A 15,675-nucleotide genomic window follows, 5' to 3' on the forward strand; every position below is an offset into this window, starting at 1 on the left:
TGTAGTGACAAAATAATAAATAGAATCTGGATATATTAAGCATGTTTAAAGAGCACCACATAATTACAACAGATTTTTAATGTACTTTCTACGATCAATATTCATTAATTATAACACCACACAACCATTATTCTTTAAAAAATTTAATTGATGCTCTAGACATCCCAGAACACAGAACACAAAAATGCTTCCAAAGAAACTTTATGAAAGCTAATATTTTATTTTAATGACATGCAGAGTAGAAAAACACATTTTAAAAATCTGATCTCAATTATGGCTCTTAAATGCCAAGTCCTAAGGAGAAAAAAAAAGGAGGGGGGAGGCAGGAGAGAATAAAAATATAACAAAAGGAAACAATAAACTTCACTTCTAAGGAATGTGATTTTTAAAAAAAAGACAGTGTAAAAATGGGCTTTTCCCCCCTCTGAGTATTGAAGCATTTATCTCAATTTCCACTTCCTTTTGGCAGAACAACAGCAGCTGCTCTGAAGATGTGCCAAACTCAGATTAAGGGTTGATGTCAATTTCATCTCATATTGCCTCCATGCTCTAAGGGAAAGAGGTAGAGGAAATCCCTTGGGAATTCAGAGCTAACAAACACCTAGGATTAACTTTCTTGGTCACTCAACCTCATTTACAAATTCCAGCTCTGCTGGTATTTACAAAGCTGCATAAATTAGCCCTTCTTAACCATCTCTCTCTCTATATATATATATCAGTGAAGATCGTAAGGAACCACTGTGATGAGGTACTAATTGAGGAGGTAGGGTGGGGAAGGAAGGAAGGAAGGAAGGAAGGAAGGAAGGAAGGAAGGAAGGAAGGAAGGAAGGAAGGAAGGAAGGAAGGAAGGAAGGAAGGAAGGAAGGAAGGAAGGAAGGAAGGAAGGAAGGAAGGAAGGAAGGAAGGAAGGAAGGAAGGAAGGAAGGAAGGAAGGAAGGAAGGAAGGAAGGAAGGAAGGAAGGAAGGAAGGAAGGAAGGAAGGAAGGAAGGAAGGAAGGAAGGGAGGGAGGGAGGGAGGGAGGGAGGGAGGGAAGGAGGGAAGGAGGGAGGGAGGGAGGGAGGGAGGGAGGGAGGGAGAGAAGGAGGGAGGGAGGGAGGGAGGGAAGGAAGGAAGGAAGGAGGGAGGGAAGGAGGGAGGGAGGGAAGGAGGGAAGGAGGGAAGGAGGGAAGGAGGGACGGAGAGACGGAGGGACGGAGGGACGGAGGGACGGAGGGACGGAGGGACGGAGGGAAGGAGGGAAGGAGGGAAGGAGGGAAGGAGGGACGGAGGGAAGGAGGGAAGGAGGGAAGGAGGGAAGGAAGGAGGGAAGGAGGGAAGGAAGGAGGGAGGGACGGAGGGACGGAAGGAAGGAAGGAAGGAAGGAAGGAAGGAAGGAAGGAAGGAAGGAAGGAAGGAAGGAAGGAAGGAAGGAAGGAAGGAAGGAAGGAAGGAAGGAAGGAAGGAAGGAAGGAAGGAAGGAAGGAAGGAAGGAAGGAAGGAAGGAAGGAAGGAAGGAAGGAAGGAAGGGAAGGAGGGAGGGAAGGAGGGAAGGAGGGAGGGAAGGAGGGAAGGAAGGAAAACAGTAGACTTATTCCATATTTATGACTATACATCATAATGCTTAAGAAGTAAAAACTTTAAGTGCTATTTTAGTCTCAGAAACTGAATGATTCCTTTTTGTTTATCTCTTCAGCATGACCCAAATGCAATCTTTTACTAGAGAATATTTATGTATTACATACGTAAAATTTCTATGTCCAGAGCAATACTTCCAAATACGTGATACCATTTCTCAGAATTTAAAAGGTGTGACCAAACATAAGCTGATATTTTTTCTTCCCACAATCTTTAATGAAGGTACATGTAAATGCCTCAGAACCAGAATACAAAATAAATCCGAAGGATTAAAACATTTCCTGAGGATGTGTGTTTAAGTGGGCATTGGCTTACATGTGACTTTTAAAGAGCTTTGCACTTGTATCCTGCAACATGTCTATGGCCTCATAGTCTCAGATAAAGAAGTAGAAGAAGAAAAAACCCACCACTCCTTGAGACTTGCTATTTTTCATATTCCTCCTAACATACGAAAAGCAGGTGGTAGTTTTGTTCCACGTGCAAGTGAGCGTTAATTAGTGCCAGCTATACATAGCCTTCCTAAAGAACATCACATCATCGCTTCGTATTTGTCAAATGTCAAAAATGAACGAAGCATCGAGCATACAAAAGATACATTTGCTAGTTACCAATAATATATCACAAGTTAGAAATGAACCAATGTGAACTTTGGCTACCACCACCCAGGAAGGTGATCAAAAGAGTTAATACAAGTAGCCAGACCATGTTCTTTCTATACAATGCAATTCTGATCACTTCATACACCTAGTAATTAGTGCTCTTGACTAGCTTTGTGCATTTATTTATCTAGGTCCCTTTGGTCATTTTTGTCGTTGTACTGCCCCCCACCCTGCCCAGCACTCTTGTGCCTCAGTGATTTTATCTTTGTCTTTGTCCAGACTTTTGATTTCATCAGCTTAAGAAAATACTGGTGAGAAAATTCTCCCCACCATGCAGACTGGCTGGCTAGTTCTGCACTTGAGTCCTTGAGATACAGAGATTAAGTGATTTATTTGCCTATGATCACACAGGTAGAATGTATCAAAGGCAATACTTAATGAATATAGGTTATTCTGACTTCAAGGCAGGTCTTCCATCTAGTCTTCTGTGATGGCTCAGGTATCCTTTTTTTCCCCCACTGGATCTATGATTTCAATGATATAGGGAATTCTCCAATGGGGAAACTCTCTCCACTAATATAGATCAGCAACTGGTTTCCTAACTTATATGAGAATTGCCTGGAGCAGTTAACTAAGAGGTTAAGTGACTTGCCCAGGATTACAGTCAGTATGTGTCAAAGGCAGGGTTTGAACCCAAGCCTTCTGACTCCAAGGTTCCAATGACTCTATCCATTGCAACACATTAAACTGAATGAAACTCAATTAGAAATTCAGGAAGATAAGAGTAGATAACTTGCTACTATTAAAGAAAATGATAGTTTATGATCTAAATTATGAAATTTAGTCCTGTATTTATTTAGTTCTATAATTCTTTATAGAGACACCTGATCTAATTATGAACACATGCCTTTGGGGAAAATAATCTATAAAACAAAGTAATAGATATATGACTGAAGTCCCCATTGCATACACTGGAACACTTGGCCAACTTTCCATTTCACAATGCCTGTGAAGAAAGATTCATGGGTAGATAAACCAAAGATGTACTTCTAATTCTGGACCATACTGCTCTTCCATGAAAAACTGTTATGCCCCATGAAGGAGGATATATTTTACAGTCAACCCAGTTGACAAAGAATGGATCTTGAATAATCTCCACAACTGCCAGTCAAATAACCATGATGCCAGATGATAAGTCCCAAGGGGTAACACACTACTGCTGCTCCTACCTAAAACTTCAAAAAGTGAAAGTCAATCCACAAATTCTGGGGCAATTATTATCAATTATCATCTTGGCTGGTCCAGTCCTACAGAAAACCCTTGAAAATATAAATATCAAGAGAATCTAAAAGGGAACACCTGTGGAAGCTAAAGTTTGATGAGCTAGTGGACAAAGTACACTTACAGCCAGCTCATGATAGACACAAAAGAATTTTACTACTGTAAAAAATGGAGATTTTGAACCCTAGACTTCATTCCCCAGAAGTCCTTGGTATTTCCCAGAATTCCCTATAATCTCTCCTGAGTCTCCACGTTGGCGAGATCACAATTGGTATTTAACTGGCAGTAACACCTCCCATGCTCTCTTCCTTGGCAATGATGTAACAAGTATAGTGGTAAACTAAGTGCGGGGATTTTAAATGGGCTAATCAGCCATGGGCACATGGTTTTTATTTTGTATCCTCTTGATTTCTAATGATTTTTAATAAACCTCATAAAAATATATTTATATTAGTAGAAATATAATTTTTACACTACAAAATCAGAAAGAAAGTATGTGCAACATAAAGTAACTATTACTTATTGTTCAAACTCAAGCTTTGGGTTGATAAAAAAAAAAGAGCACAAAAATATCAAAGTCCTATACAAGCTAAAAGCAATAAAAATTTTATGCACTCTCCCCAAGGGCATAAAATGGGCTCTGAACAGAATTCTGTGAACTATAAAATTTTTCTAAATTAGGGTGGGACAGAATATGTGTGTGTACTAATATGGATGAGATTCATCTTAGGAATATTTGATTGGAGATAAGGCATGGCAAACTAGTATTTAAGTTCCACTTTGGACACATACTAGCTTGTGCGAGTTTGACCAAGTTATGTAACCTCTCAGAGCCCCAGGTGAACAAGGCTATAAACTGAAAAGTTGATGCCAATCTAAACTGAGGGAGTTCCCTCATCAACAATAAAATCACAGGTATGGACTCCATCTCCTTTTTCTCCCCTAAAAATCCTGGTTCAATCATATTTGCATTAGTTTGTATCATAGATTATTTTCCCCAAATGAAAATGCATGTTTTCATAACTAGAACATGCATTTCTATCAAAAAATACTGAACTAGTTTTAATAAGAATTCTATTTGTAGTCAAAACTACATATTTCCCCTTATGAGGTCTGACTAATTTTATATAGCATTTTGTATATTTTAGGAATTGGGGAATCACCACAATCAATCACTTAATAAACATTTATTAAGAACTTACTATGTGCCAGGCACTATGCCTAGCACTGAGGATACAAAAAAAAAAAAAGACAAAATACAGTCCCTGTCCTAAAAGAGTTTACGATCTAATGGAGGAAGACAACATGTAAATAAATAACATACAAAGAAAATAGAAAATAATTAACAGAGAGAAGGCACTGGAATTAAGGAAATTTGGGAAAGGCTTCCTGTAAAAGAGTGAGATTTTAGTTGCTACTCTCAAAAGAATCAAATCTGCAGGTGATGCAAAGTGCAAAAACTCAGAATGCAAAGTGGGTTTTAGCAGATTATAATTTATTACCAATGATGATTTAGACCCAAGAAGTGGCAAAAGGAAAAAAAAAAGATACCAAGCACAAGAGAAAGAAAATGAGGTGGGATGGTCATGTAACAAGCATAAAGGATGAATACCCTTGGTGTCATACTGGTCATTCAACTAGCATCAAGTGCCTACTGCATAGCAGGTATACTATGCTAAGAAATGACAGTACAAAGATAAAAAACAAAACCTGCTCTCAAAAGTTCACTGTCTAATAATATATAATAATTGATAATAATAGCATTGTTAACTACAAGATATTAAAAAGATCCAAAGAAAAGCCTCCAAGTTCCTCAGTGGAGGATACAAATGCAAAGAATTGTCATCTCCGAGGGCATTAGAGGAAGCCATATTCCTGGAATTAGCACATTTCCCCCCTATCTATCACTAGATTACTTCATAAAGTATTTTGGGTTACTTTATCAAGAAGAGCGCCATTTTACTATAAGATACAGGGCTGAAAGTTTACTTGGGGGTTGTGACACTGAAAGAAATTAAGACCATAAAGGATCTGACTTCATTGGAAGAAAAGTACTGCAAAAGCATAAGCTGTGATGAGCCAAGTATTCCTATCTCACTACCCCTGCTGCCATATCATGTTTATTACTATATCCTCAGCCCTGCCAAAACTAGCAACTACTACAATCTCAGGGTTTGCTAAATGACAACAGAGAAATCAAAAGAAACTTACTGTTTGTCTTCAGGTTTAATAACAGATGGATCTGTCAGATTTTCTCCAACACCTCCAAAAAAAGATACAAAATACATTAGTTAAATGAGGCTTTTCATTTTTACTGAAAATTCTTCAAAATAAAATATAATAAAACTGGCTTATTGCTTAGCATCTGATCAGGAAGTGGAGAGAACTACAGTCAGAGTCAGGAAGACTGGAGACACTCACTACCTGTGTGAGCCTGTGCAAGTCATTTAATAACCTTGGTTTCTTCATTAGTAAAATGGGCATAACAGGATTTTTTGCAAAGCATAGTTACGTTACTCAACTGGGGTAATATCTGTAAAGTACTACACAGCTTGATATGCCATATAAACTTCATCCATGATTAATTTTCTTCCAAATAATATGTCCCACTCCCAATAATTGAAAACAACAACAAAAAGAAGCTTCTATGACAAATTTACATATGACATGAGGGAGAAGGTGAACCTGGATTTTAATTTTGCCTGTCACTAACTATGTGACTTGGGCAAGTCACTTAATCTCACTGGGCTACCCTTTCCTCATGTGAAAATGGAAGGGTTGGCCTGGATAGCATCAAAGGTCTTATCTAACCCTAGAACTATGATGCCCAACCCTCTCCCCTCATGCCAACACCCCACACACACACACGCACATACACGTGTGTGCACACATACTCTTAAACACCAGAAGGATCTCATTTTCACTTACTGAATAAGTAACATATAGTGTTTATGAACCTGAAGAAAAGATTATATATGGACACTATTTATTGATATGATTCAGGTAAAGATTTAGTCTTAACCACAGTAGGGAAAAACAATCACCCTGCTATCATAAAGAACAATGAGATCTTATTTTAAGTAAAATAATGCTTTGACTTCATATGTCAAATGGGAATGGGGCATTACTGTAAAGTTCAAATGTTCATAAGACCATAGATCAAGGGCTGGAAGAACCTATTTAACCCACCTCTGCTATTTTTCCAATGAGGAAACTAAGCCTGGGAGAAAGGAAGTGACTTGGCCCAGATTTTATAAGTAGCAGAGGTGGGATTTGAATCTAGTCCTCTGACTTTAGAGTAATGCTCTTTCTTCTGTACTACTTAGAACTTAATATTGAAAAGGCTTCATCCTGTGTAGGGTAATTATACAACTTCTGGCATAATTCATAGAGTTCTGCTAATACCTTACTTATGATAGGAACTTTCCTTTTCTGAAAGTGACCAACTTTATAATAGAAAGAATTAGTAAAAAAAAACAGATGGACTTTTTTTCCCCATGTAAAGCTGGGTTTCACTATTTTATAGAGAACCAAGCCTGTTGTCTTCTTGAAAAAATCATTTTTGCTTATATTACATTTTTTAAAGTATACTGATACATTTTTCAAATCTGGCCTCAGCTGCTTCCTAGCTATGTGACCTTGGGCAAGTCACTTAACTTCAATTGCCTAGCCTTTACCATTCTTCTACCCTAGAACTGATACTTACTTGTATCAATTCTAAGACAGGAGGTAAAGGGTTTTTTGTTTTGTTTCATTTTGTTTAATAAATAAAAGTATACTAAGATTTGTTTTAAATTCTGGGAGGAATCTGTACTTAAAGGAATAGTCTAGCTTAGAAATAAAAGACCAAGTGCAGTTGATGTCTCACTTTACCTACTGATTTGGAAAATGGGTATGGGTATCAGGGAGAAGAATCTTAAGGGATGCTACAGTTAAGTATTCAAGAAAGGCAAAGATGCCTAGGTTTCCCTCTTCAGTCTTCTTGAATGGGCAAAAAAGACCCAGAGAAGTTCATTGACTTGCCTAAGGTCACAGAGAAATTGGAGAGGGCTCGACAGCCTTGATGCTCTGCCCTTTTCAATTTAGTTTTGAGAGTAAATAGAGAATTCAAGAGAAGCTCCGGAATTCTGAGGAATAAATAACAAAATATTCAGACAGATGGGGTACAAGTACCATGATAATTGACAGTTGAGACTGCCACATGGAACTTTCTCCAGCTTTCACCTAAGGAAGCCAATCCAATCCAGCGTGCATTTATTAAGCACTTATTATATGCCAGCTACTGTCCCAGGTGCTGAACATATGCAACTTCCGGGATGTTTGGGCTCCCAGGAAAACAGGGCCAAATACTTCCATGTGACTTGTGAGTCAGTTGTCAGTCTAGATGGGAAGTGTGCCAGATCTTAAATCAGATTTAGCTAACTGAGTGAGATCATGTTTAGGAAATTAAAAGCATATTAAAAGCAGGTTATTGCTTGTTTAAAATCTCACTCATTCTTCTTTCTCTATTCTGTCACAGTTATATGGCTCATTAAAAAGAGATTATTTTCTTATAGCCTACAAAATGATACACTTTTGACTTTAGCTCGTGAGCCAGAATATGCCAAGTGCTTTGCAAACCTTAAAGTGGTCTATAAATGCCCACTTTTATTAAGATTATGATCATCTAGAAAGTTCCAAATTGAAGGACAGTACAACTTGGTGAAAAAAGTGCCACCTAGTGGCAATTCCTTCCAAGTGTAGACAAATACCCCAAAGGGCTATTCCAGCCTCTCAGGGGTTGATATTAAGCAGGTCAAATTGATTTTGAGAGTCAGTGGCCCACTGGGTTTAAATCCCATTTTAATCAGAAAAATACTAGCTGTGTGATCTTGGGCAACCTTCTCTCTCTGGATCTTGGTTTCTGTCTGTTCCTCTGAGATGAGTTTGGCAATGGGTAAATCAGAGATTGTCAGTTTAATTAGAGAAGAGCGGAATGAGATATGTTCTCTATTCTGAACCCCTCATTTTACAGATGAGGAAACTGAGGGCCAGAGAATTTAAGCAACTAGTCCAAAGTCACAGAGACACTAAATGCTAGAGTCATAATTCAAACCCAAGTTTCCTTCCTCCAGATTCAGTGCATTTTCCACAATGCAACACTAATAATATTTATACAAACATAAAGAAATACTGAAGCTACTAGGTGATGCAGTACATAGAGTGCTGGGCCAGGAGTCAGGAAGATTCATCTTGTAGATTTCAAATCCAGCCTCAGATACTTGGACAAGTCACTTAACCTTGTTTGTCACTGTTTTCTCAGAAAATGATCTGAGAAGAAAATAGCAAACCATTCCAGTATCTTTAACAAGAAAAAAAAAAACTACTCCTAACTCTAAAAGCAAACTATGAAGTAGAATGACTCTCACTGATAGAAAACAAATTCCTTGATGGCAGGGGCTATTTCATGATCTCTTTTTCTTCATAACCAAAACAATATAATTGCACATATAATTTTATATACCACTTTGTATATTTTAGGAATCAGGGATCACCATGATGCTTAACTAGTAGTTAGACCCTGGGCAAGTCACTTAACCCTGTTTGCCTCAGTTTCCTCATCTTTAAAATGAGCTGGAGAAGGAAATGGCAAGCCACTCTAGTATCTTTGCCAAGAAAATCCCAAATGGGGTCACAAGAAAACCAACACAACTACAACAACTGTACAACAACAAAATAGAAATGACATCCGAAATATAGGACAAAATAGAATAACAAATTAGGAATATATTCTAAGCAACTTTTTCTAGGAATTCTTATGGCTGAGTAAGCATCATTGGGCTAGTGTCATCATTGTGGTCCAACATAGAAACAAAGATGTCACCAAATAGGTAAACTTTATTTCAGCATATTGGATTCTGCCTTTATCCTTCATAAAATCATAAATCTAAAGCCAAAATGTTCCTTAAGGGTCATCTAGTTCAATTCATTCCTCCCTCTCCTGTTACATATAAGAAAACTGAGGTCTAGTGAGGTTTAGATTTATGAAAGTTGGATGGCTTAGCTAGAGCTGGATGAGACCTTAGAGGCATCCTATTTCCACCCCTTCATTTTACAGAGGAGAAACCTGAGGTCCAGGTTTTAAATCCAAGTCCTCTTCTTCCAAATGTAGAACTCTTTCACCTACACAACTCTGCATATAAATGTTTTTGTGTCATGGAAAAAAAGATTATTAAGATTATGCTATTAAGATTATTTATAATTCTAAAAGCAAACTATGAAGAGGAATGAATCTCACTGAGAGAATGCAAACTCCTCGAAGGCAGGAGCTATTTCATACTTTCTTTTTCTTTTTATCCACAGCACATAAATTGCACATGACCTGCCACATAGCAAGATCAGAAGAAATGCTTGTCAACAAAAAGAGATAGTCTGGTAAAAGGAATAAAGTGTTGAGCTTGGAATCATGAAGTCCTGGATTCAAATCTCCCTCAGACTCACCCCATAACTGCTCCTGGGACTCAGTTTCCTCATATGTAAAGCTGAAGAGGGGTTAGATTTGATGACTTCCAAGATCCCTTCCAGATCTAAATCTAAGATCTATGAGAAAACAACATGGAGCACACTCCCAAGGAAACTTGAGCCATGAATTCTAATTGTGGTTATCATACACTGTCTTCAATAAATCTGTCTGGGCTAAATTTCTCCTACTGTTTAAAAGGAAAAAAGAAAGAAAGAAAAAGAAAAAACTATACTGACCTATTCTGAAGAGTGCTGTGTGAAAGAACAAATTAATAACCACAAAGTACTTTGAAAATAAAATGAGCTATATAAATGCTAAGTACTAGTGTTATTTGAAATGCAATTGTTTTAATTCCCATTTCAGAGCATGCTAAGCTTCTGATGTTGGATCACAAGTGTAATCGGAATGATTCAGGCCCTCATTTATTTGATTTTTAAATGCAAAAAGGCTGGAAACGGCAGGATATTTCAATCAGGATGGAGACAAGGCAACAGATCATTAACTTTGGTAAGCTAGTCCTTGTGGATTTCAGCTTCCCACAGTTGGGCATGATTGTACAATATCTGACTGACACTACTACTTGTACAAGAAGGCAGAAGATGAAACTGCTTCTTCTTTCCCATTCACATCACCTTTCTTACTCCCTTGATAAAATAGTGGGCATTCCTTACTCCATCAATGTAGCCTACACCAAGATAGTTAGAAAAAAAAAAGATACTGCTTTCCAGTAGATACGATCTTCTGGCAGCACAGGCACAACTTGGAACATCAGCCTGGGCCAAGTCTTCTAATGACTTCAGAGCTACTCTCCAACACACAGACTTAATGTGATTTAGTCTGTAGTAGGTCCTTTATAAATGCTAACTTTTCTTCATCAGCACACTCATGTGACAAGAGGTCAACTCCATTGGAGTTTCATACAAGTAGAAAAAAAATGTCCCAAGACCATCTTAAGCACTTTTATTGATCTGAAAAGTAATTAGTATGTCCTTACTTCCCCTCGCCTACCTGGTTTGGAAGATATACAGATTCCTCCAAATATTCATGCCTTCTCAGCAAGCCAAACATTTTTTCATGTTCATCTCTGATGTTCTGTTTAACTATTACATTGAAGGTTGATGTTTTGACATAATTTATTTGGGGTGACCTACTTTTGTTTTGTTTTTCTTAATTTGGGGATATGACATTTCTAAAACTGACATAGTTGTCCTATAAAAGAAAAGCTTTTTTGAAGTTAGTTCTCTTTTTTCCTAATACTATCATCATAACATTTGTTGTTTTAAAATCACTTTGGCTTACTAAGAGACATGGAATCCCCAAACAGAAACAGTATTAAACAAAAAACTATTCAAGTGGAATATAAAACACACTGAAGAGTCATCATTAATGCCTTAAAATTTGGTTTGGTTTTGCTTCTTGGTGGTTGTTTCTTTTATTTCTTTCTTCTTTCATTTTTTTTTTTTGGTCTTGACCAACTCCACCCCAAACACAAAGCATGAACATTCAAATACAGATGAAAATCATTAACCTCTCAAATTTGAGCTATGCAACAGATGCCTTGGGCATTAGTGTTTGGGAGTTTGATAGATCAAATATTCATTTAAAATTTGAATTGGCTTCCCTATTTTAACTTCATTTATACTACCTTCTGGATTATTATACTGTTTTTGAGGCTAGAAGATATATTTCTTTCTCATCAACAAGATCACTTTCAATAAATATAATTAATTATACATATGTTATAGATAATGGGGCTATATATCTGTTGGCACATTACTCAGTGGCAAGATTTTCTAAGTCTTCTCAAGCACTGGCAATGATGAATGGTTTTCTAATGCTAGATCTCCATGACCAGCATGCCCCTAATAATATTCACTTTTGAAACCAGGACTTAGGAAACTGGGGAGAGCCATAAGTGAGCAAACAGCTCTAGAGAGACTGCAATATGATTAGCATACTTTAAAAGAGTATACCATGGTCATTTCCTGAATATATGGAAAATCTGCAGATATATTATTTTAAGAAAAGCAATTCTTCCATGGAAAAGTGTAGTATAGTAGGAATATTTCAGGTCTGGGATCAGAAGACCTGGATTCAAATCTCAACATAACTACTTACAATGTATGTGACCTATGTGCCTGGGAAACAAATTATTTCTTTTCCCTGTATCTCTGTCTCTGTCTCTGTGTATTTCTCTCTCTTCCTCTTCCATCCCTCTCTCTATCATCTATAAAATGAGAAGGTTGACCCCCAGTTATCAATCAACAAGTATTTACTGTCTACTTATCACCAATATGTCTTTGGGCAAGTCAGTTCTTTTCTCTCTCTCTCTCTCTCTCTCTCTCTCTCTCTCTCTCTCTCTCTCTCTCTCTCTCTCTCTCTCATATCTATAAAATGAGAGGTTTGCATTAAATGACCTCCAATCAATTAACAAGTATTTATTAAGTGTCAATTTATTACCAATGTGAATTGGGCAAGTCACTTCCCCTCTCTTTGTCTCCTTCCTACATGGGTCTCCATTTCCTCAGAGGGGTTGGTCTAGGACACATCTAATTAATCAAGTGATTAGCAGGTATTTTTTTAAGTGCAAGGCATTATGAATTATGTTGGCAATGCAAGTATGAAAAGTGAAACAATCCCTACTCATGAGAAACTTACACTCTCAAAGTCCCTTCAAAATTCAAAATCCTTCAAAATCATGACTAGATGATGCTGTGACATTAAAATGCATGACCCTATAATAATCTGACTGTTCTCTTTCATAAGCAGTTGAGAAAATGCAAAAGTAAACAAAAAGAAGTAAAAATAATGAACTGCAAAGTTGGCAATCTCAAAATTCTGAAAATATCACCTCTAAATTTCTATTGTATTTTTTTCCAATTATGAAAATGACAGTGATGAGGCCATGAAGTTGGAAAGCTTTAGATCGAAACCATGCTTCATGCAGCACAAAACTGTAAATGCCATGAAATGCAAATAAGTTAAGCATCAGTAGAAACAGTATTGGATCTGAGGTTAGAAGACTTGAGATCCCTATCTCAGTTCTGCCATTTACAATCTGGGAGACTTTAGGCAAGTCATTTAGGATCTCTGAAGCTCTTTTCTTATGGTAGAATAAGGAGTTTGGAGTAGATGACCTCTAAGTCCCCTTTTGGCTATGTCAAAGTGATGGAACCTACATAAATGGGAAGGCATAGAATCCAAAGGAGAGGTGATCATCCCACTAGGCTCAGATTACATCATTTCTAGAATATTGCATTCAGGTCTGGGGTCCAAGTTTTAGAAAAGAAGTACAGTGCCAACATAAAGCATATCCTCAGGAGAGATACCAGGATGGTAAAGAACTTTGGAAACCATATTATATGAAATTAAAGTTGATGTCAGTTGAAAAAGCTAAGGAATTATCCTAGAGAGGGAGGTTAAGAAAGACATAATTGTTGCCTCTAAATAGCTGGAGGGTTGTCATGTATTTTGATTGGGGGGGGGGGTATTCTTCTTGGTCCCACAGGACAGTACCAGCTATGAAGGTAGTTTTCAGCACCACATGAGAAAAATCTTCCTAACAATTAGGGATATTAAAATGTGCAATGGACCACCTTGGTGGTAAGCTACAAAACACTGGGGATTTTCAAGCAAAAGTTGGATAACTTTGTCAGGAGTATAGTAAATAGAATTCTTCAAGTAGGGTTTGGATGAATTGAGCTCTATCTAAGGTACCTTTAGCAAGCTTTGATATTCCAAGGCTTCAGGAAAACAACAAAATGCTCAATAACATTTTTCTTTGGATCACAAGAAAGGTTCTAAAGTATGTGTGTAAACCTTTAGTATATATAATACATTATATAGACATATACATATCCAAGTTAGCTCTGAAGGTATGGTTGACCCCTACCCAAAATAGAAAAGGAAGGAAGGAAGGAAGGAAGGAAGGAAGGAAGGAAGGAAGGAAGGAAGGAAGGAAGGAAGGAAGGAAGGAAGGAAGGAAGGAAGGAAGGAAGGAAGGAAGGAAGGAAGGAAGGAAGGAAGGAAGGAAGGAAGGAAGGAAGGAAGGAAGGAAGGAAGGAAGGAAGGAAGGAAGGAAGGAAGGAAGGAAGGAGGAAGAGAGGGAGGGAGGGAGGGAGGGAGGGAGGGAGGGAGGGAGGAAGGAAGGAAGGGAGGGAGGGAGGGAGGAAGGAAGGAAGGAAGGAAGGAAGGAAGGAAGGAAGGAAGGAAGGAAGGAAGGAAGGAAGGAAGGAAGGAAGGAAGGAAGGAAGGAAGGAAGGAAGGAAGGAAGGAAGGAAGGAAGGAAGGAAGGAAGGAAGGAAGGAAGGAAGGAAGGAAGGAAGGGAGGGAGGGAGGGAGGGAGGGAGGGAGGGAGGGAGGGAGGGAGGAAGGAAGGAAGGAAGGAAGGAAGGAAGGAAGGAAGGAAGGAAGGAAGGAAGGAAGGGAGGGAGGGAGGGAGGGAGGGAGGGAGGGAGGGAGGGAGGGAGGAAGGAAGGAAGGAAGGAAGGAAGGAAGGAAGGAAGGAAGGAAGGAAGGAAGGAAGGAAGGAAAGGAGGGGAAGAAGGGAGAGAAAGAATTTAAGTTTCTAGGGGTTAAGATTTATTTCAGTCTTGTCTTTTATCTCCAGTTCTTAGAACCCTAATTTTGGGGGGGGAGTTGGGACATAATAGAAATTTTAAATATGATGCTTGTTGAATGAAATGAAATGACAAAGACAGAGAAAGGAGTCTAGTATAAAAGATAATTTGTTGTGAAATGGATATTTTAAAAGGACACAATGTCAGTGGTTGTTACTCTTAAAACCCCATAACAATGGCAACAATCACAAAAAACACCTGGACTATTTTTTTGTTGGAGGGGTTGGGGGAGGAGGGGGGAATCATTGTTTATCACAGCTACAAAAAGGTAGAGATCAGAACTTCATTTTCTAGAAACATTCCTGGCAGGTCTCAGCAGAGACCATTCTGTCAATCACCTTGCAAATCCAGAACAAGTAGCTCTCCTCGGGTATATTCATAGGTCCAGTGAGAAAAAGCCAACATCAGCTCCTCCAAGGTGTTGCTGGGAGAGATTTCATCTCCATTGTTGTTGTTGTACTTGCGGAATTCACCAGTCATGTATTTCTCTATGGTCAACCACTGATTGGCAGAATGGCAATATATTAAAAAGACGTCCAGGAACCTGTTGGGGAGGAAAAAGATAAAGACCATCATGGGGCAACAAAAGGCAAAAATATAGGCCTTCCCCCTATACCCCATGATTTAACACAAGCAAGACTGTTAAGAGGGTAGAACATAACCCAAGCCAGATAGTTGTCATGTCCAAAAGGACTAAAAATGAGAAGAGGGGCATTTTCTGAAGTTATAACTCCTTTTCACTTTGAAGAAACCTCCAATTCTTTATAAGCACTATCTCCAACTTTACATTTCGTGCTCTAAAAGTTCCTTGTAAAAGTAGCAATAAAATTTTACAGTTAAGTCTTCAGTACCAAATTATGATCAGTCTTATTAAATGAATACAGATGTGCAAGAACTCTCAAATAATTTTTTAAAAAGTGTTGTGAATTCTTACAAAGCTCCTTTTCTTACATGGTAATAGGAAAATTACTCTTATAACCAGACAACTTTTCTTTCAGAGTTGTATCTGGATAATATTGATACTTGTGAGCCTACTTTCCAGATATCAAATACTGGCCA

At 38.1% G+C, this 15,675-nt stretch overlaps 1 protein-coding gene across 1 annotated transcript in view; it reads right to left on the minus strand.

Annotated features, from left to right (window-relative positions):
- TRPM6 (transient receptor potential cation channel subfamily M member 6) overlaps positions 1–15,675 on the minus strand; it is a 256,602-nt gene that overhangs the window by 12,106 nt on the left and 228,821 nt on the right. Inside the window, exons 36-37 of the mRNA XM_007498544.3 lie at positions 14,955–15,160; positions 5,707–5,758 (exon numbers count right to left, since the gene is read on the minus strand). Coding sequence (XP_007498606.2) covers positions 5,707–5,758; positions 14,955–15,160 — 258 coding nt within the window. The remainder of the gene's footprint in view (positions 1–5,706; positions 5,759–14,954; positions 15,161–15,675) is intronic.

This window comes from Monodelphis domestica, chromosome 7, assembly GCF_027887165.1.
Source record: "Monodelphis domestica isolate mMonDom1 chromosome 7, mMonDom1.pri, whole genome shotgun sequence".
NCBI lineage: Eukaryota > Metazoa > Chordata > Mammalia > Didelphimorphia > Didelphidae > Monodelphis > Monodelphis domestica.